Consider the following 21,847-nt stretch of genomic DNA (forward strand, 5'->3'; position numbering starts at 1 on the left):
GAGCTGAGGCTGGCCTCTGTGTTGAGATACCCTGCGCTTTCCACACTTCGTTGGTCTTAAGACCCGAACATGTAGTTTGGTACAAATGTGAACCAACTAATGAAAACTGTGCTGAATCAGACATAATATTTGACTCTGAGAACGTAAATGTTGCGTCTGAGTTTAGTGGCCGAGTGTCACTGTTGGAGTCTGATATGCGTATGGAGATCTGCACCATCATCATCAATGACCTGAAGGAGTCAGACTCTGGATCATATCAGCTCAGACTTAATGGTATCCTGGCTGGACAAAAGGGTGGACATACATTCTCTTCAAAAGCAACTCTCTCTGTTAAAGGTATGAAGAGCTACAATCCATATATCAAATGAAATGTGTGCCTTTGAAATGCACTGACATACTTGGTGTATTTATAGTCTAAGTGGGATATATGACCTCTGTGAGCAACCAGTAAGAACTACAGCAGTTTCTACCAGTTGTCCTGTTGAAGTGGTTTTCAAAGTATTAAAGCAGAAGTAAGTGGAATGTTTGTGTTAATATAAGTCTTAAATAGTTATATCTTCCGACGGCAATCACTTAAATAGAGTGTTTGGTCTGAAACACGGGTCTCTCAGTCACTCTGCTCTGCTGTAAGCCGAGGAGAAAACTTTCCTTGTATCCTACAACCTTTATCCAATGAGGAGAGAGAACGGCATAAAGGGGCGGTCCTCTCTGTGTGTGCAGCCAAGGGATGCGCATGAATGTGGTGACGTAGGGACGAGGGCGGGGACTGCTAACTCCATCGGCTGACAAGAAGTTAGACAAAACCACCGGATCGCTTACTTCTGCTTTAAATAATTTTGAACCAAACATAAGTGAAAGTTGATGTTCAGGCTGCTCACCTGATTCTCTTCATGGTCTGGTCTCAAATTAGCTCTGACTCAGAAGCCCGAGATGAAGATGCCTCGACTCTTTGAAGAAGGAGAGGAGACCACACTGACCTGCACGGCTCCTGGTCTCTGCTCTGGACCTGATCCCAGAATCTCCTGGAGATGGAGCAGAGCAGGAGAAGAACTTCATGTTCCTGACCAAAGCATAAAAGATTTGGGACGTACTTCCACTTTTACCTTTATGCCTTCAGCTGAACAGCATGGTGCAGAGGTCACCTGTAAGGTCAGCTTCACAGGAGATATTGCAACAGAGGAGACGGCGTTTGCGAATGTGAGGCGTGAGTATCACAGTTTTGCCTTTTATAATATTTAACAAAAGATACATGAGTCATAGGGGTTCAAATGTTCACAATCACTCTGCCCTGTCCTCCTTCCCATTCAGTGTCTTCTATCCTACATCTTTATAATTGAAGTTCTAGTTTCTAATTTCATAAATAGTTCTGAGAGTTTGGACTGGATGGTAATTTAACATTATAATTTACCAGCTTTATTGTCTTGCATTGATATGATGGCATTGTGTTATTATTCTGAAAACGTCTGTTCATATCATTATACTGTAATGTCAGCAGCTACAGTGCACATTTTGTTTCCCCTGTTTTTGTTCATCTGCTTTTACTTGCTGATACAGAAGACAATGGATTTTACATGAACACCGTAGAACAATTAAGGATTTTGAAGATGTAATTGAATTCATAATATGTATCATGAACTGCCACTTACGACTGATATTTGTTATGTAGTGAGTCATCCTGGATCTAGTGCAGCTGCTGGCTGGGCCATTGCTGGTGTGTCACTCTGTGTGAATGTCCTCTGCTTTATCCTCATATTTTCCCTGTGGTAAATTTCTTTATTTGTGTTTTAAAAGATCTTTTAATGCACTGGAGACTTGTAGACAACGTATAATGGGTTGCTGTTTTTCCCCTCCACAGGAACGCAAGAAAAAAGATGAAATCTAATCAAGAGGTCAGAATGTACAGATCACCAGGGGATGATGGTTCTGCCCAGCCTCTACACTGAGTCTTTACATTACTTTTTTTTTTATAACCTTGCATGTTTTTCTGTTGGTTCTGCATTGGTTTATAACCTCATTTGCATCTTGATGTCAAGCTTAGGATGTTAATATTTGTCTTATTTTGTCTTTTAATTCTGTATTTTGTGGCACTTAAGTGATAAAAACAAAAATCAGGGAGTCATTTATAATGAAAATCAAATCCAACGAGTAATCTGCAAACTTTATATGAAGAGAAGATTAGCTGTTGGTAACAATGCAGATGCACAGCCACCAGGCCAACTGCCGTAAACGGCAGTGTCTTCCATACGATGAGTCTCTGTGGATAGCCCTCGCTTCCTTTTTCCTGTTTTATGAGTCAGTCTGCAGTTTAAGGCGACAGTGTAGGAGGACAGTGTTGATTGAAAGCCACCAAAGCTGAAGTCATTCAACTTTATGTTAAAGAGCTTAATTTGCCAAAGTAACTGTATTAAAAAAAAGGAATCCAGGAGTTTTATTTGTGACCACAAATTACTTTGTCATTCACACTGCCCCTCTGTTTACTCCAACACTAATTTCTGACTTCCAGAAATATTTTGTGGACAAATACAACATAAATATCCATTGGTTCCTGCTCTGCTACACAACTACTTCTCCCCTGATTGGATAGACCCAAATAATTACACAACTTTAAGCCTTTATCCTGGTCCCCTTGACATTCTTCCAACACGGCATACTCCATAGAAACTAGTCTTCTGAAAGCCACCAGTGACCTCATAATAACTGCAGACAATCGTAGTTTTATAGTTTTACAAAGCTCAGTTGTGCCTTTGATGCTGTGGACGGCAGCATTTTATTAAAGAGGCTGAACCAGCTGGTAGAGATGGTTGGGTCTGCCCTGGTTCTCCTATGGTGTTGGCAGGAGTTTCTTTCAGTGGTGTCTGTATGGTAACTATCTATCTATCTATCTATCTATCTATCTATCTATCTATCTATCTATCTATCTATCTATCTATCTATCTATCTATCTATCTATCTATCTATCTGAAACTAATTGTCGATCTTCAATGAATGTCTCTATCACACAATAATCATATCAACCATCTTACCCACTCATGTTTTTTGTTTGATTGTTTTATTTGACCATGGCCGAAATGGATGTTTGTTCATGCTTTTATTTCTACTACATTATTATTACTGTAATGCTCATTTTACCTGTCTTAATCAAAGTTCTTTTAATTGTTTCCAAACCATCCAAAATGTCAAGAGAGCACCCAGCACCCGGGCCGTTAACCAAAAATCACACAGATACAACAACACACCAATTTTTACCCCTCCCTCCACTGCTTCCCAGTCTAATTCTGTATCCATTTCTGAAAACTGGTCTTTAGAGCCCAAACAGCCCAATACATTACCAACCTCCTCCTCTCTTACACGACAATACGGGTTGTCACGTCTGAGCAGAAAGACCGTGCCTTTCAAGCTGTGGCACCCAAATTATGGATAGCAGTCCCCCTGTCCCTGCAATCCATAGACTCCTGTGATGAACAACATATTTATTGGGATAGCCTGCTAGTCTGTCTGAATATCCCCCAACCCCTATGGATACAGATCCCTCCTCAGGGCATATTTTGATTTTAAATATGTTGCTTCTGTTGGATTCTTGAACCATTTTCTCACAGACAACTTCTGTCATATTACTAACATCCCACTGCTAGGCAGGATACTGTACATGTCTACCTAAATAGAGAAATGTTCATACCCATGCCGTTCCTTGTTTTGGCCTCAAATATGTTTCTTTAATTTCCTCTCTTCACTTATTTGCTGTCATTCCTTTACAACACAATCCATTACAGGAATGTATTTCTTGAAATTCTATGATGTAATACACTGGGATGTCTTCATCTGTGAAAGGTATATGAATAAAGTTTTACTACTTTCCTGCCTACATTCTGTGAAACAAAGACAATCTTACACGCTTTTCCTGCTTCCCGTTTTCTGTCTACAACTGTAAAGCAGGAGAAAAAGGCATGCAACATCATCAAACACACTTCCTGTGTTCTGCCTAGTACATATATGTAAAACTTGACTGGTATGCTATATGAGATGAACTGGGAGATGTGGTGTTAAAGCCCCTCTTCTGCTCTGCTTCACCTGCAGTCAGCAGAGTTACAGCTTTTGAGACAGACTTAACTTTGAGTGTTTTTAACTTTAACTGCTGGCTGCATTACTCTCTAAACTATGATAAAGATACCAACAAGAGTGTGGGTGGAGCTGTGGGTCTTGGAGTGGGAAATTGATACGGATCAGATGATGGCCACATGATAGTACAGTAGAGTAGAGTAGAGAATACTTTATTCATCCCTAGGAGGGAAATTCAAATTGGTCCAGTAGCTCACACGACAATGACACAAAAAAGAAAGAAAGATGGAGCAGGACCTCTGGATGCAGCAGGACCTCTGAATGGAGCAGGAGGAGCAGGACCTCTGGATGCAGCAGGAGGAGCAGGACCTCTGGATGCAGCAGGACCTCCGGATGCAGCAGGACCTCCGGATGGAGCAGGACCTCTGGATGCAGCAGGATGGAGCAGGACCTCTGGATGGAGCAGGACCTCTGCATGCAGCAGGACCAGTAGTAGTCACAATGAGCATCATTAGGGGGTGATTTCGTTCCTCTCTTGTCTTTTCATGAACTTTAGGTGGACATAGTGAAAAACACCTTTAACTGTCAACAGGTTATGAACCCTGCAAACCCCAAAGCTCCCAAATGTTCTCTTGACTAGCATGTAGCTATGTGTTGACAACAAGTCTGCATGAGGGCTGGTATCAGCAGCAGCAAAGTTACGTGAGGTTGTGTTTGTTGCACTGATCTTTCTCAGCACTGAGTGCACACAGCCACAGCAGCAAGGCGTCTTTCAGGCCTGCAGAGAAAATGTGTCATCATTACAACATATGTTTAAAGAAAGGTTAACCGTCACACTATAGGTGAGTAACACTAAAAAGTAGGCGGGAAAAGGTCAAAGAAATTATCAGTGCGTGTACTTGGAGTTATTTTCTGGAGGCACATCCTTTAATTTGAATGATGTCATTGAACTGGCAAAATTTGATCATGAATGTTGTTTGAGCAGGTATGAGTGCAGTTAAGGCCAGCTATCTTGCTATTTCAGCTGCACCCATTGTGGACAGAAATGCAGTCATTTTCACTTATTTCCTAATTATTTTTTAAATGAAAACTGGAAAGATTTACAAATTCTTTCTCAGCACAATGAATTAAATATGTGTGACACAGACGGTGGTGCAGGGGGATATTTGGGATGCTCAGGCTGTAATAGAAATCAACAACATTGTATTTCACCTGAGCAAAATCTGATCATAAACAAAACTGTGTGGTCTACTTTGATGAAGTGGATTTTCACTCTGTGTTTATTTGTTTACTGTAGTTTTGACCACCTCAGGCTTTGAATCAGGATGTTTGCTCTTGTCTGTGGAAACAGTGATGGCAAAGGTAAAATGTGAGTACACTCTAAAGGCAGGTAAAATGTAAATGATGTCAATCAAGCTCCACATGTATTTTTTTCTGTTCATTGTAGGTTGCAGTTGGTTTGGATTAAGATGATGTGTATTTGTTGTTCTGTACATGAATAGTCTAAATTGTGCACCCATACATAATAAAACAGGCAGACATAATGGTTAAATGCATCTGACAATAGCCCTGAATTAAAATATTTAGATACAGTTTAGAGAATGTGATCTGTCTTCATCAGATCAATGACGTCCTGAAATGTTTTGTGGACAAAGTCACCAGAGGAAATGTCCCCTCTTTCTAACTACAGTACCATACCACGGGTGTTCCCATATTAAACTACTTTTCTCCTGATTCCTTGAAGTAATAATGACGCAAATTTAAGCCATAGGTTCCCTTGACATTCTACCCACACTGATTTAAATGTTTTCATTCACTCCACTATTGTAAATCTGTCTCTTGCATGTCTACACTAGCTGTTTCCCAAGCAGGTTTAAACATGCTATAGCGGCTCAACCTCTGTCTTGATCCCATAGCCTACCTCCCTATATGAATTATTACAGTTTGAGATTAAGGTTGAGAGAGATACAAAGCAAGGATGACAATCACAATTGCACAAATCTTGTCCCACTGTAAGCTAATGCATGACACAATGACAGTAGTGCAGTGCAGATTGTTTAGTGCTGAATTACTGTCCAATACTCTACATAACTGTTCTCCCTACAAAATGATTGAATAATTGAATTCACAGTGGTTCCCCCAAGATTTATTTTTGCTTGACAGATTTTGACAACAAGTTCAAATGACTCAAGCAATGAAATGAGGACTATTAGATTATAGGGAACGACTTTTCAGGATTCATGAGTATAGCTCATTTTGACTGACTGACTGATTGATTGATTGAAATTTTGACATCTGAAAATGAGGATCTTTCCACAGTGCAGGTCTGCAGCGAAGGGTCCTGACAGTGGAGGTCTGCAGCCTCTCGATCTTTCTGGAACAAGGCTGTTGAGGTTAACACAAAATAAGGCACTGGGTTTTTTTTTTTGGAACCACATCCAGTGAAAGACTTTGCCTTACAGAAAACTGGTGACTGAATTAAATTTATTTGGTGTGTAAGGTTGTCGGTGTTGGACAAACTGACCTGTTAGTGGGGCAAAACATAACATTTGTTCTTCAACGCCCTCTGGTGGAACTGAAACAACAGTGACAGAGCTTTTCTCCTGTGAACAACCTGCCACTTCAGACTTACTGACTGCTCAAAGTGTTCAATAATAATTCTTTCCAATCTAATCTGAAGCCAATAATGACCCCCAGACTGATTCGACTAACTCCCACTAATGTACGTTTTGCTTTCCCATCAGGTCTGAGTAATGACACAGAAAGAGGAGACCACATTGACGTGCATTGCTCCTAGTCTCTGCTGGAGCAGGAGAGGACAATAGCATAACATATATACTGTAGAACATATCACTGACAGTTACATTTATATTTGTAAGAGGAGTAGAGATCCTTTTCATAGTTGGTGTTTCTCACAGTTTTGAATGATTCAGACTTGGACGGGGATCACAGATATTTGTTGTATCAGACGTGATATTGAGCTCACATTTTTAGAACCAGTGTTACAAATGGCTTTACAATTTAAAAGTCAGATTAAGAAGTGCATGTTGTGTAATAAGATTTATAAAGGTAACTGTAGAGCTCCATGTTAAACCTCTTGTATGTTTGCTGCACTTTTAGTCAGAGAAACTGACTGAGTGAAGTAATACATCTGTTTCTTCATATCCGGATGACTCTGCTCTTCTCAATGCAAGGTTTGCATGGCTAATATCCTGGCATTAATATTCAATAACCCTAACATATAATAATTATCCTCAAATGTTTTTTGTTCTTTTGCTTCTGCAGATGTTCGACTTTTTTGCAAAAAGCACTTGTGAAATCAAGAGGCACAAAATGCTTCACAGAATTATAAAGCTAAAGGTCAGTGACAAGACAAGACAAGACGACTGCATGGGAAAGAGCAGGAATCAGTAACTTAAAGCACATCCAATATTTGCTGATCTGGTGGATCGTGGGGGGAAGGGGGTGGTTGCACAACATGTAGGCTACAGACAGACAAAATCTATTATCACATTTAAGAGTAGTGCTGCAGCAGGCAGTGGACAGGATCCAGCTCTGTAGCTCTGAAGATGGGACGACCTGGAAAAACTACAAGTGGGGAGAAAGGAGTGGAAAAGAGGAGGAGAGGGAGATAGATGGTTGCATGTACTTCAAACATGACTCTATTACAGTGCCTGCAGATGTAAGCTATTCACACAGTCCATTTATAGCAGTACATTTGACATGTAATGCAGTACTGGAGTGATGTAGAAATAACCTGTGGCATACAGCCTTTCAATGTTAAAATCTCAAACAAACCACACAAGGGAAAGTTTCTCAAGACAAGATCAAAGAAAAATCCCACACTTACAATACTTCCCTTTTATGGAAGGCCACATTACTTAACAGCAATGGTAAATATGAAGATTTTATTTTAATCTTTATTTTCTAAATTTAATGTTAAAATAAGTATTGTAAGGGTCTCAGACCTTTTGACTCTGCTGTAATGTCAGTCTTCTAGAAAGGAGAAATGATGTGAAGCAGTAAGCGAGGAAACTTCCTCTGTTGCACAAGCAGGGGAGAAACAGGAAAGTGAAGAGAATCTGTTCATGACAGTTAAACTCAGAGGAGATCACCACATATAATCGATGCCTAGAGTATTCACAAAGACTACAAATGGCTGCAACAATAAATGGAGTTAACTGGTCAACTTATGTTCAGGAGCAGGGCCACGCCTCAACCACACCTCATAGTCAAGCCTACAAATACCCAGTCAACCCCTTCTTCCTCTGTTTGCCTCAGATTTCTCGACACACCCTCCCTTCTTCCCCTTATCGAGGCACCTTCTAATAGTCACCACTCTCATCCCTCCATTCTCCCCTCCTTTCCCCCATCCCTCCGCCGTTCTCCAGTTCATCCTCCCAGACCAGCAGCGCAGCACAGACGTCAACCTTCCTTCACCTTTGCCACTCTATACAATATCCGTTCATCCATCCTCAACATTTCACTCCATCCATTAAAATGTTTGATGGCACATTGTTGCGTCGTGGTCCTTGTTAGTGAACTCATCATTCCTGGCTTTACTGTTCAGGTGAGGGTGGATGTGCTGCAGAGAGATGGGTTGAGGATGGGAGGGTGGGACATAGTCTGTACTTGTCTCAGTTGGTACCGGCTCAGTGGGTCAAATGTTGGACAGGGCCTCTGAAACATGACGGGGTTGCAGACATTTTTTGGTTTCTGAACTCTTATAGGCTTTATGCACAGCTCCACTATTTCCTGAGCTTAAACAAGCTCTTAAACTATTGGACAAACTGATTAATCCAGGTGTGTCTGACCATTGCTGTGACTACTGAGGTCAGAGTCAGACACACCTGGATAAGTCAGTTTGTCCAATAGTGTAAGACAGGAAATAAAGGAGCTTGTTTAAGTTCAGGAAGTAGTGGAGCTCAGCATAAAGCCTATTGTATTGATTATTGTAGTAAAATTCCGTGATACAGGATGTTTCAAGAATTGAGGAAGTGTATTACATTAAAAATGTGCTCACAGCCCCGTTAATCTTGTAACTACGGAAAAACTGAGCATGTAACATCCTCTTTCAAGGTGATGATGTTAATAGTGGAGTTTCCTCTGGTTCACTTGTTGCCTGTTCAGAGCATTATGTGTGTAAATTCTGTCCTGTGGAGAGAATCACTGAATGTCTGATCAGGATGTTTGTTCTCATCTGGGCGACTCTGTTTTTCTCTGTGAGAAGGAGCAATGCTGATACAGGTATTTAATTATTTAATTCTTATTTTGATGCAGACATACAATACATGAAGAAAATAAAAAAGTCTTCTAAACAAGCTCTCAAATTACATATAATTACATATCTATTCATGTGGAAACTAGTAGGCCTATAAATGGTTAACTGCTGATTTATTTATTATCTAAAATCCATTGTGTTATTTGGTCAATGTTGTTGATAACAGCAGTGATGTTACACATAGTTTATGTGAATGATATTTCTTTCTGTCTTCAATGTCTTGGTGAAATGTCAAAATAATGTCAAAATTCAAATATTCTTGTTCCCTGTTTCTCTTTTACTGTTAATGTGAACAGGTGCATCAGTGGCAGGACGACAGGTCTGTCAATATTATCAACCTGAATACTGTATCACTCTGCCTGATGGAGAGATAAGAGCTGAGGCTGGCCTCTGTGTTGTGATACCATGCTCTTTCACTACTCATTATAGTTTGACACCCCAAGTTCTAGTTTGGTACAAATGTGAATCAACTAAACGGCAATGTGATTATTTAGACAAAATATTTGACGGTGACACGAACAACAACAATGTTCAGTCTGAGTTTAGAGGACGAGTGACTCTGTTGGAGCCTGATGTGAGTCAGAAAAACTGCAGCATCATCATCAATGACCTGAAGGAGTCGGACTCTGGATCATATCAACTCAGAGTTATTGGTGAAATGAATGGATATCGTAATGGACTTACATACTCTCAAAGAGCAACTCTCTCTGTTAAAGGTATGAAGAGCTACAATTACAAAGTGAATTTTGAAATGTCTCTGAAATGCACCAACTGTCATTTGTCGACCTCTGTGGGCAACGAGTTGGAACTGCAGCAGTTTCATTGACGTGGTTTTCAAAGTATTAGATAGATAATTCACTCACCTGACTCTCTTCATGGTCTGGTCTCGCATCAGGTCTGAGCCAGAAGCCGACAGTAATGACTCCTCCACTGGTAGAGGGACAGCCGGCCACACTGACCTGCACTGCTCCTGGTCTCTGCTCTGGACCTGCTCCTACATTCACCTGGACATGGAGAGGAGCAGGAGACGAGGACTTTCACATAACAGAAAACATCACTGATTCCAAGGCCGAGTATCCGAATCCTGTCACATGGAAACACAGTTCAGCTTTGACCTTTAACCCTTCAGCTGATCACCATGGCACAGAGGTCACCTGTAAGGTCAGCTTCAAAGTAAATGTATCAACAGAGGAGACAGTGACTCTGAATGTGACATGTGAGTAGCACCTACAGTACTTCATTGTCCCATTTACTTTCTACTGTTTTAAAATTAGCAGGGATTTGCTCTTTCTGAAGGTTTTCTGAACTTTGCTTGTACAACCTGTATTTTTGTGTCTTAGATGTGAAGGAAATCAGAATCACTGGAGATACAAGAGTGAACGAGAGTGAGGCTCTGAATCTCACCTGCAGCTCTGAGAGTTTCCCTCCGTCACACATCATATGGACCAAACTTTCTGATCAGAACAATAAAACAGGAACCAACCTGTGGAACGACACCTACCTGCAGGAGGGAAGTGGAATGGCCACTCTCTTCATCTCTAACGTGACAGCAGGAGATTCTGGGCTGTACATCTGCATGGTTAAATATCTGAACAACACCTGGGAGAAAAAAGTTGATGTCTCAGTGAAATGTAAGCATATTTTGTATGATTGTATAGTGTTATCGAACTGAAACTTCGAGTTTAGATTCTAAGTTTACAAATTTGCCCTGAATAACTTGTCTTATCCAATACACTCAAATGATTTCAAGTCAACTCAATATTTTTTAAATTTAATTTCAAACAGCAGGGGTTTTATAAAACTGACATCTAATGGCCTAATTTAGTGTCTATTTTAAATTATATTTTACAATTTGGGATGACTTGCTGTTGATTGTGTGTTTAGAATAAGAAAAACTAGTGGTCACCTCGTGACGTTTTGAAATCTATACGACTCTAGCACCCTCTAGTGGTAATATTAAAAATGCACTGCCACAGACTGCTGAATGCTTATAGGATTTAGTATCCATATTGATATCCATGCTTATAAAATCTGTATAAGTATAACTCTTAGAAATTTTAAGATGGTTTTGATCGATTTAAGAAGTAAAAGTCCTTTATCTTTTGTCTGCCTCTTTCTATACAGTTCAGATATCATCATTATTGTAATGATTATTTTTACACATGCTCCTCAGATAAGAAAGAACTGGGGATCACTGGGAATACCTCTGTTCAGGTGGGAGATACTCTGAATCTGACCTGCAGCTTTGGCAGTTTCCCTCCATCTCATATTACATGGATCAAACTCGGATTCAGTACAAACTTGCAGGATGAGATTAAACTGCAGAGCAACACTGGATCTGCTACACTCACCATCTCTAATGTGACTGCAGAAGACTCTGGACAATACGTCTGTAGAGCAAAACACCTGGACACAACTATGACTGTGTACGCCAATGTAACTGTGACCTGTAAGTAAACTGTACTTATCTTTGTGAGAGAGAAGTTACATATATTCACATCTAGCTTGTTGCCATGACATTGTGTTGTGTGTTGACAGGGTTCTCAAAGATCTCAAAAATGTCTGGATGTGAGATTCAGTCAGAAGTCTTGACCTGTGTGTGTGTCAGTGGAGGGTTTCCTTTACCCACCATTAAATGGCCACTGTTAGAGCACTACACTGAGTACGCAGTCACTACCATGGTGTCAAACCACACAGTGAACAGCAGCATTGTCCTTCTTGTAAAAGATCACATCAACACTGTTGAGTGTGTCAGCGTTAATGCAAATGGGGAAGTGAAAGAAAACCTCATCACCCAAAAAAAGCTGTCTGAACAAAAAGGTACGTGCTCCACTGCAACTTTTCTACTCTTTAATCTCAATCTATTGTATAAAACTTGTGGTTACGTTAAATAACACGTGGTGACCAATATTTTTAATTATCTTTCTTCTAATTGCAGATCAAACCAAACAGTTATTTCAAAATGTTTCATGGCTGGAAATCATCATCGCCTTTTTATTGGGTGTTCTTCTGTCAGGAATTATTTACAGTTTGGCAAACAAATGTCAGAGGTATACCAATATTTCCATGAATTTAATTTAGTGGGTAATTCATTACTGTTTTCATAACATTTACTTTTATTTATTTATTTATATTTTTAAGAAAAAAACTGAAGAGTTCTGAAAATCTGGATGAGACCCTCGAGATGGTGACCAGTCAAGAGGCTCCACTGGTACTTATGATTTTATTTTACGGAACATATACATGCAGTCTTCATGCCTCAGAATTGTGTCCTGTATTTAATGTTATGAGATTTGTGTCTCTCTTTGTGTTTTTGTGCATGTCACTGCTGACCCTTTTGGCTGATTGCATCATATGACTTGTGTTGTACCTTGCAGATATATGATGGCCAAGCAGAAGGGGAAGATCAGAGCCTCGGCCAGGAAGAAGCTCCAGATGGATCTGTGGCCGCAGAGAAAACAGCCCCCGAACCTGACGACGTGGAATATGCCAACATTGATTTCTCACTGTTGAAAAGGAGGAGTCCCCAGGAGGCAGTCAAAAAACAAGAGAGCACAGATACTGAGTATGCAGAAATCAAAAAAGCAAAAGAGGAAATGGGAGATGATTGTGAAGACAAAAGTGAAACACTGGAAGGCCAAGATGAAGAGGCCATGCTCGATGAGGATGAGGAGACAGAACGTTGTGTCTGGGAGGAGGAGGAGGAAGGGGAGGACGTGGCAGTGTACTCCAATGTAAAGGATACCATGGGTGAGATGTAAGGGTCCGTCTCTGTTTGGACACGCCTGAGGATGAAGCATCATCGTTCCCATCACATGTAATGGATTGATAAGACAGTCCCTCATACTGTGATCTTCAAACGATGAATTCAGCCCTTGATACACTGAGACTGAGATAAATAACAACTCATTATGTTTGGTTCACCCATAGAGCGCCACAGATCTCATTCTGTGCCAAATAAGCATTACAGGATCGTTACAAACAAGCATGACTTCAGTAATATGACTTTCCCTGTTTCTGATTGGCAGTGGATGATGTTAACAAATTCATAGTAAAGATAGTAAAATGACTTTTCAGTTGCAGTAGTTCTCACAAATGTACATATTATAACCTCAGGTATTACAGACCACAGTGCACTTTTATCAGGGTCTTTCTTTTTCAGGTTGATGTGCTTCCATAACAGAAAACACATTTGTTTCAGTTTTCCATTACAGTGTGGCTTTTCTTATATTCTGTTATATCTACTGGTTCTGTGACAGTTCACTTAATGGTGAGTGTGGAACTATTTACTGTAGTGTCTGGTCGTAGCAGCCATAGATTGTGTCTATTAGTCTTCTAATCTGTGAAGAGGAAGTTGTCAGACAGATGTAATGTAGATGACTAATCGCTTGAGTGACCCTTCTGCAAATGCAACCTTGAACAAGACTTTGCACAATAAACCATTAAACCATGAAAAACACACTGTTTCTAATACAGTGGTTCTTTCAGTGAGGCTGAAGTTGAAGTGAAGAATTATGATGAATCCAGATAATGTATTTTTGACTCTGCAGATTTTGTCTTTTTTCGTAGCTATATAAATAAACTAATGATTAAACTATGACTCAGTTACTGTAATGATAATTATAGCTGACTGCGTAGCTTTTAAACAGGAAGACAGTTCAGTAATTTACTTCACTTGCATGATGTATTGTGCATTATATTCCAATGTTAGTTTGCAGATGCACTTGTTATTATAATATCTGAAAATCATGTGTCATTGAGTGTTTAAGCTGAAACTTGTCAAATAGCTATGATATGGAGGTTTTAGCTGTATTAGTGCAGAAGTCTGACAAGAGAGGAAGTAAAGGCCAGCAGTGTTTACAGAAACTTCCTGGAAACTTGTAATGCAAAGAGGGAAGAAGTACAAGAGGAAGAAGAGAGACAGAGTCAGTTCAAAGCTGAGACGACTGAGATCACAGACACAGAGGTAAGACTCAATTAGCATCCACCTCATTTGAAAATGAATTATTGTTAAACTGTTAAAATAAACGGTCACATCAGGTCTGGTAACTTTATCTATACCTGCAGGTACATTTGTTTTGCAGTAGCAGGCGGGGACATCTACATGAACATTTAATAAGACAGAACTGAGGACACTTAAAACATAATAGGACAGAAACATGGACAGAATCAATGCTCATGGTTTAAATCATGTTGAAGTAGGTAAATAGTAATCCATTACAATGCCAGTGTAATGTAACTGTTAAACATGTTAGGGGTGTGTACAGGGGGCAATGCATAAATTAAAAAAAGAAAGATAAATAGAGATAAATAAATAATGAGGTACAGAACAGTAGACGTCAGTAAAAGGTAATCACTCTTGTAACTCATGTAGCACAATGTTTTATTTTTATTATGTTGTGTACGAGGGAAAGCTCGGACTTGGGGGAGATTTTTAGATTTTTAATGTCATATTATATATTTTAGTGCAGTTACAGATGTAACAAAAAATGTATTGTAAAATATTGATTTAGCAGCTCAATGTAAAGTGTTTCTTAATAAATACAATTAAATAAAAATAAATTCTTAGGGAGATTTTGGCCAAATTTATTAATATGCTCAGCATCCAACATCCTGTATTTAAATCTATGCAGTCAGCCATGAAGGTGTCGTTGGTTCAGTTTCATCACCTGTACGTATGTTTTCACGCTTCATGCACTTTCTGTGTGTCTGTGACATAAAGGGTTTGTCCTCTGGAGGGAAGGACCATCACCTTTGAATTAGGATGATTGTTTTCATCTGGATTCTGCTCTTTTCTGCGCCCGCCCAAATAAGTGCCGAAGGTAAAGTTTGTTTCCAACTATTATCTTTTGAAACTATTAGTACAGGTAAAATGTAAATTACGTTGTCAATCAAACTCCACATGTCACAAAACAAAACTGTTCAGCCTCAGTGTAGAGGACAAGTGTCAGTGTTGGAGCCTGATGTGAGTCAGGAAAACTGCAGCATTGTAAATAACTCACAGTTAATAGAAACAAGAAGGATAATTGCCTCACATTCACAAAGCAAATATTAATGTCACAGATAACAAGAATGGCACAGAGCCTGTCAGTACAACCACCAACCCCACAAATCTCACCTCTGCAGAGGGAACAGTGACTCCAAATGTGACTGGTGAGTATAATACTGTGTATTATTCTTTACATGAAGCTCTCTAAGCTCAGTTTTGAAGTGGACCGATTAATCGGATGCTGATTGGACATTTTATAAACGGTATATTAACAGTGACTGATGGCTGTGCATTATCCAACAGTCAGGCTGCATCGTCTTATTGCAGCAGATCATTACACAATAGGTCAGCGTATTGCTATTGTGTACCTGAGATCATTTATATTGAGACAAACTGTTTGCCTTGTATTTTCCTCTAAATTAGCTCCGGTTTCCAACAACACAAATGACACAAATGGGGATGTGAAGCCAATAGGTGAGTTCACGGCTTCCGCTTCACAGATGTTTTTACCTCATTTATGTGGGTTTTTTGTGTTTTAGGTTATTGAGAACAAGAAGAGAAGGGACTGACCACAGTTATTTATTTCTCTGTTTTTATTTCAGATCTACTCAAAGAGTTGTTGGAAATTGTTAAACAGCCTCAAGTGATCATTGCGTTTTTCACCGGCGTTCTTCTTTCAGCATTCATCTGCTGTTTGATTACTAAATGCAACAGGTACTGAAGTTTCTTTATGTATTACTGAGCTTCTTTATGACATTGATTGTCTTTCTTTCTGTAAATTTAAAGAGCAACTTGTATCTTATAATTGTTGTTCTTTGATTTTCATTGTTTTGTCCACTGACAAATTTCATTTTCTCCAGAAAAAAGCAGAGGGGATCTAAAGATATAGCAGACAGCCTGGAGATGGTGACCACTCAAGCAGTTCCACTGGTATGTACAGTATGATGCAGGTGAAGTGTGTTGCATAATGTATTGTACAATTTCACAAACGGTTATTGTACCTGGGATTAATAAAGCATCAGACATGATCATCTCATCTCATTTTGACTCCCTGATGAAGGCTAGACGCAGAAACGCGTTGGAGTTTTTAATTGTCATTTCGACCATGCCATAATTTAATAAAGGCATTTTATATTTAAAGCAGAAGTAAGTGATATATTTGTGTTAATATAAGTCTTAAATAGTTATATCTTCCGACAGCAATCACTTACATAGAGTGTTTGGACTGAAACACGGGTCTGTCAGTCACTCTGCTCTGCTCTGAGCCGAAGAGAAAACATTTATCGTATCCTACAGTTTTTATCCAATGAGGAGAGAGAACGGCATGCAGGGCTGTGTGTACAGCCAAGGAACGCCGTGAATGTGGTGACGTAGGGACGAGGACTGTTATGGTGCGTTCAAGGAAACTCGTAACTGGTGTTTTTCCGACCTGTGAAGTGGTACCAGTTCGATCTGGTACGAGTTCACGGGTCGGAAGTTACGAGTGGCCGTTATAGTGACTTTCACCGGTAAAACAGGTCGGAAAAACACGAGTGGGTTGCCTGGAACGCTACAAAGTCGTAAGTTGTGACTTGAAGCTGTAATTTACGATTTCAAAAGCCTACCTGGAACGCAGCATTAGCCAAAACGACCGGATCGCTTACTTCTGCTTTAAGAGAGTGCTTTGGAATTTTTCTTTTGTTTTCCCATGATCATCTCATGGTTTACCGCAGTGGCTTGAGCTGATGACACATCTTTACAAAACACAGTGAAAATGATTCAGATACAGAAGAAATGACTTACATGATGATGAGTATGATGCATCTACAGATACAAGATGGTCAAGCTGTGAACGATGGTGATGATGGGACCTTTGAGCCAGAGGCAGCTAATGGAGGAGCTGGTGCTGTGGAACCAAAAGAGGTGGAGTACTCCAACATTGACTTCTCCGTGCTGAAGGGGAGGAGTCCCACAGAGGCAGAGGAGACACCAGACCCCACCGAGACGGAGTACGCTGAAATTAAGAAAGATGCCCCAGTGGAGGGACAAGACACTGCAGGCGAGGAGAGTGAAGCGATGGAGGGCAACATAGAGGAGGGGGCAATGACAGAGGAGGGAAATGAGGAGGGAAAAGAGCCAGAACAACATGAGCCAGTGAAGGATGAGGGAGGTGAGGATGTGGCAGTGTATTCTAATGTGTATGAAGTGATGGATGAGACCTGTTAACTGAGGAGATTCATGAGAACAACATTGGGGGGGGGGATGGGGGTTGTTAGGAGAGGGATGTGATTTTTTTCTGATGTGAAAGGAAAGCATTTTAACATGACAGATCCTGCATCAAGTCATCCTGTGTATAAATACTCAAAACATGAGTCTGGTCTGTTGCATGGAGATATTATCAACTTTGTTTTTTGAGTCATTATATACAAGCAAGCTCTGCTGTTTCTCACAGGATTCATGGATCAACAGCTTTATAATGTAGCATTAGCAGTAGGCTAAGTGTTTCAACACTTTCAGGAATATACAAGCACATGCAGCTACTTTTGAATTAGAGTAAGAGTTGTTTTGAAAAAAGCTTCTATAGTTTTATTGCGTGTTCAAATGTTGTTATATATTTTTGTATAAAAGTGGACTGAACTGTGTCAAACTAATTTCTGCTGTGTTTATGGAAGAGCTGACCGGACACTGAGACCTACAGTAAACGGCTCCTGTCGGTCATGTTGGTGCATTGTAATATCAGTGATATCGTCAGCATGAAGGTGAACATGAGGGAATTGTAAACCAGCTGGATTGCCTCTTTGATTAAAATACCATCTATTGTCAGTATTAGCATACAATAATGTGATGGCCCTCTGGCATTTCTGTCTATTGCTGTTGGCCCTGCCTGTGCTCCTCCCACCTTGTTGGGGGATTCACTCCACCTGCTGCTCACCTGTATAGGCTTGGTGAATCCTCTCTCCGTCCTGGATGGCTGGTGCCTTTTGGGCACATACTGTAACATGGTTTTGTTTGGTTTTGGTTTCGTTTGGCTGGTTCATTTGGTTCCTTTGTGACTACACACAACACACATCGTGCATCCAACACCCCTTCACCTCACCACGGATTACTGACCCACACTTCATTTACTTCTTTTTTTTCTATCTTTAATAAATGTATGGTTCATTTAACTGGTCGCTGTGTGGTCCTCCCTCTTTGGTTGCGCTTCTAACGAGCTGAGCGTAACTGTACTTGTTTGAAAATGTCTAACTTTGTTACTGGTGATTGGTGAGTGCTCTGCTGCATCCCCAGCGCCCCTGTGTTTGCTTATGGGCCACTCAGTGTCTGTGTTTGTTTCTCAACATGATTATTAACTGAGGAACTGACCTGAGTATTCATTCTCAATTTTCGTTTTGATTAAAGATAAGATCACTGATGGCTGTATTTGGACTTGCACTGTAGCAAATCATGAGAAGAGGAAGTTACCAAAGAAGCTGAAAATAAAGTGGTGCCATTTAAGGAAATACCAGTATGAACAAATACACACAATCTACAGTATAAATGCAGAGCAAGTGGTTTGCAAGTGGTTGCTTGCTGTTTAAATAGGGAGTCATGATGAATGCAAATAAACCAACCATGGTCATGGGTAATCCTTAGTGGTCAGTTCAGTTCAAGGGGCAAAAAAAAGAAGGTTTATATAGGACCAACAAATACTCACAGCTTCAGATTTTCTTTCTTTTTCTGTGCAACTGCTATAACTTCTCTTTTTCGTTATGTATCAATAAGTGCTTTCATTTTTAAGCGATATCATAGCAGTTGTATATATAGAAACTATTTGTGTGCCCAAAGAGGAAGCAGTTTGAAACGAGATAGTGATGTGAAGAAAGATTACACAGCAGAACAGATCGCTGCAAAGAATAAAGCACTAAAACACTACCTGTTAAAAAAAAAAAAGTTTCTGAATCAAATCTACTGAAGAGTCATTATGCCCCTGAAAAAAATTTGAGACATCGCTTTGCTCGGTGCCCCTGGGGAAAGTGGTAGTCAAATGTAGTGACACATATGGAAAAGGTGAGAATTTGTATATGTGTCTAAGGTTCTGTTTGACCAACCAAACTTCCTGTAGATTTATTGCACTTTATCTACAAAATGTATCAAATGTTTGTACTGTGTCAGTGCACCTGCAGCATTATCATCATCGGACTCTGGATCACATCAGCTCAAATAAATGGGACACATGTTGTCCGGTCACTGTAAAATGATGACCTGTGATGATGGACAGAGTGTGCATACAGTACTGTCTGAATACATAGTGTTGTGGCTTTAACCAGCACTAACAAGAACTGATGCTTGGCTTTGTCGGCCTCTGGTGGGGAACAGCAGGAACAGCAACAACACTCATTCTGCTACTGTAAACTTCCTTCCTGACAACACAGACGGTGTGAAGAGAATTTAAAGAGAACAAAGACACCCTGATACCACCAATACATCACACTGTTATATATTTTTTCTTCCTTTATCAGACGCCATCAGTGAAGAGGAACTGCAGCTAAATAGCATGCAGCTTCAAAGCTAACATGAGTACAGGCTATGAAGGGACAGTTTCATTTTAGTTATTTGCACACTCGTAAAATAAACATCACAGAAATAAATAATATATATAAAACATGTGCATGTGAAGTAGAAAGCCACTCTGGGCTTATCAATGACTCCAAATATGATCACTCTTTGCAGCGGCCGGAAATCATCTTGGGCTTTTAAGATTTTGAGCATCCACAAACTGGTTTGATCAGTTTTACTTTAAATTCTCAAAGATTGTTGTCTTTGTCTCAGATGTCCAATTTCTGATATAAATATATAAAAAAGAAAAAAAGAAAAAAAGATGACCTACTCTTCATCCCATACCCAAGAGCTGGAGGAAGGTGTTGGGAAAAATGAGCAAGACAGGATTTGAATAACACAAGAACATGTCTAAGCCCAGATAAAAATATCTCCTATTGAACGCTAGAGTATAAAATTAACCTGAGACTATATACATTCAGAATTTGGTCTAGAGGAAAACCCCTACTTTCGACCGATATAACTAAACAGACTGACACACTTGTTGAGTGTTTGTCACTTCAAGTATGTTTTTGAAGTTCAGTTATCTGAGTTATCCATAATTTGAATTAAATTTAGTGTCATAACATAACTGTTCTGTTCTGTTTATAACTGCATCTCATGTTCTAGGGCCTTTGGAGTGAGTGAGTGAAATCAAAACCAAAAAAGTAAAATAGCAAATAGAAAGCCACAGAAAAGAAGAGGAAGCAAAAGCAGCAAGCAAATGTGAGGTGGCTGTTTACCATTAGAGCGTGTACTACGACGGCTACCATCCTAATGCAGCAAAATGTTGGTTGAGGTAAAGCACAGTGTGTAAGTGTGTGACACCATAGGGCGCTGATAAATGAAAAGGTCTGTGGAGATCAAATAAATTAAAGTCGGTTGGTTGTAATTGTGTTGACTATGATGATTTCTGCCCATAATGGAGAGCTGAAGCAGCTGAAGTGCTGCTCTGTAGTAAGAATAATGTGCAGACTGATGGACACTTCCTCTTTTCCATCAGGACATCATGAAGAATGGGGAGTACTGCAGTATCATCGTGCTGTTGCAAATCATTTACAATGCTACAGTATTGGTTGGTTTTAGAAGCAAAGGGTTTGATGTTCTTAAAGGGATAGTTCAACATTTTGGCAAATTGGCCCATTGCCATACTCCCTACAGTTTTAGGAGTAGGTTTGTTACCTTTATTTGTCGGTGCAAGCTATCTTTAGAATGGCAGAGCAGAGCCGCAAGCAGCTCAGAGCTATGCTACGGACGGAGGCTCATGGGATTTCTTGGTTTCCCTCATCAAACTCATCAAATACACAATCCAACAACTCCAAAACGCTCTCGTGGACAAGTTGTGAGCTGCACATTCACCACGCTATGAGATAATAATGGAACGTTACGAGACAGAGTTGTATTCAAGGTAAATTCATACAAAACCGCTGATGCACGTTCCCTTCAGGGGCAGTTTTTCAGCAAGCAGTCTCCGCATTTGCCTCAAATATAACTCTGTCTCGTAACGCTCCGTTATTATCTCATAGCGTGGTGAATGTGCAGGTCACAACTTGTCCACCAGAGCGTTTTGGAGTTGTTGGATTGTGTATTTGATGAGTTTGATGAGGGAAACCAAGAAATCCCATTAGCCTCTGTAGCGTAGCTCTGAGCAGCTCGCGGCTCTGCTCCGCCGTTCTAAAGATAGCTTGCACCGACAATTAAAGGTAACGAACCTACTCCTAAAACTATAGGGATTATGGCAATGGGCCAATTTGCCAAAATGTTGAACTATCCCTTTAACATAATGCATGGTCAGATTTCTGGGTTGAACTGTATGTGGTTTAAAAGCTGTGGTTGTGATAAATCTGACTGATCTGCTTTTTTTTAGATTTATCTTTTTCTATTTTATTTTTAGGTAACATGGGAAACTATTTGCATTTCTGGTGATGTTCATTCATGTATTCATAATCACATGCTGAGTAACCAAT

At 40.0% G+C, this 21,847-nt stretch overlaps 3 protein-coding genes across 4 annotated transcripts in view; all 3 read left to right on the forward strand.

Moving 5' to 3' along the window:
- Positions 1-2,377, forward strand: part of LOC146972276 (sialic acid-binding Ig-like lectin 14) — a 34,160-nt gene extending 31,783 nt beyond the window's left edge. The window contains exon 7 of the mRNA XM_085803341.1: positions 1,856-2,377. The gene's annotated coding sequence lies outside the window, so the exon portion shown is untranslated. The remainder of the gene's footprint in view (positions 1-1,855) is intronic.
- A 6,738-nt stretch (positions 2,378-9,115) lies between these two features.
- LOC146972278 (sialic acid-binding Ig-like lectin 10) lies at positions 9,116-15,499 on the forward strand. Of its 2 annotated transcripts, XR_015037862.1 has the most exons (11): positions 9,116-9,303; positions 9,634-10,053; positions 10,233-10,553; positions 10,678-10,968; positions 11,511-11,786; positions 11,876-12,157; positions 12,276-12,387; positions 12,479-12,548; positions 12,715-14,303; positions 15,060-15,159; positions 15,401-15,499. XR_015037862.1 is itself a non-coding variant. In XM_085802317.1 (9 exons), the coding sequence occupies exons 1-9, from the start codon at positions 9,243-9,245 to the stop codon at positions 13,096-13,098; spliced, it is 2,217 nt and encodes a 738-aa protein (XP_085658443.1). In that variant the 5' UTR covers positions 9,116-9,242; the 3' UTR covers positions 13,099-14,652. The 2 variants fall into 2 exon arrangements, 1 of the variants encoding a protein (XP_085658443.1); XM_085802317.1 differs by lacking the exons at positions 15,060-15,159; positions 15,401-15,499 and having other exon boundaries at positions 12,715-14,652.
- A 432-nt stretch (positions 15,500-15,931) lies between these two features.
- LOC146972279 (uncharacterized) lies at positions 15,932-18,611 on the forward strand. Its single transcript, XM_085802327.1, has 3 exons — positions 15,932-16,040; positions 16,187-16,256; positions 17,136-18,611. Exons 2-3 carry the CDS (start codon positions 16,230-16,232, stop codon positions 17,529-17,531), a joined length of 423 nt encoding a protein of 140 aa, XP_085658453.1. The 5' UTR covers positions 15,932-16,040; positions 16,187-16,229; the 3' UTR covers positions 17,532-18,611.
- The last annotated feature ends 3,236 nt before the right edge of the window (positions 18,612-21,847 follow it).

This window comes from Trachurus japonicus, chromosome 16, assembly GCF_045865225.1.
Source record: "Trachurus japonicus isolate A0001 chromosome 16, Traja_1.0".
Classification (NCBI taxonomy): domain Eukaryota; kingdom Metazoa; phylum Chordata; class Actinopteri; order Carangiformes; family Carangidae; genus Trachurus; species Trachurus japonicus.

Excerpts from the sequence above, each read along its gene's own strand:
- LOC146972278 (XM_085802317.1), top strand. The coding sequence starts at position 9,243 with ATGTTTGTTCTCATCTGGGCGACTCTGTTTTTCTCTGTGAGAAGGAGC. Across the intron at positions 12,158-12,275 it reads AAAGCTGTCTGAACAAAAAG|ATCAAACCAAACAGTTATTT; the intron begins GTACGTGCTCCA and ends TTCTAATTGCAG. Across the intron at positions 12,388-12,478 it reads TTGGCAAACAAATGTCAGAG|AAAAAAACTGAAGAGTTCTG; the intron begins GTATACCAATAT and ends TATATTTTTAAG.
- LOC146972279 (XM_085802327.1), top strand. The coding sequence starts at position 16,230 with ATGGTGACCACTCAAGCAGTTCCACTG. Across the intron at positions 16,257-17,135 it reads CCACTCAAGCAGTTCCACTG|ATACAAGATGGTCAAGCTGT; the intron begins GTATGTACAGTA and ends ATGCATCTACAG.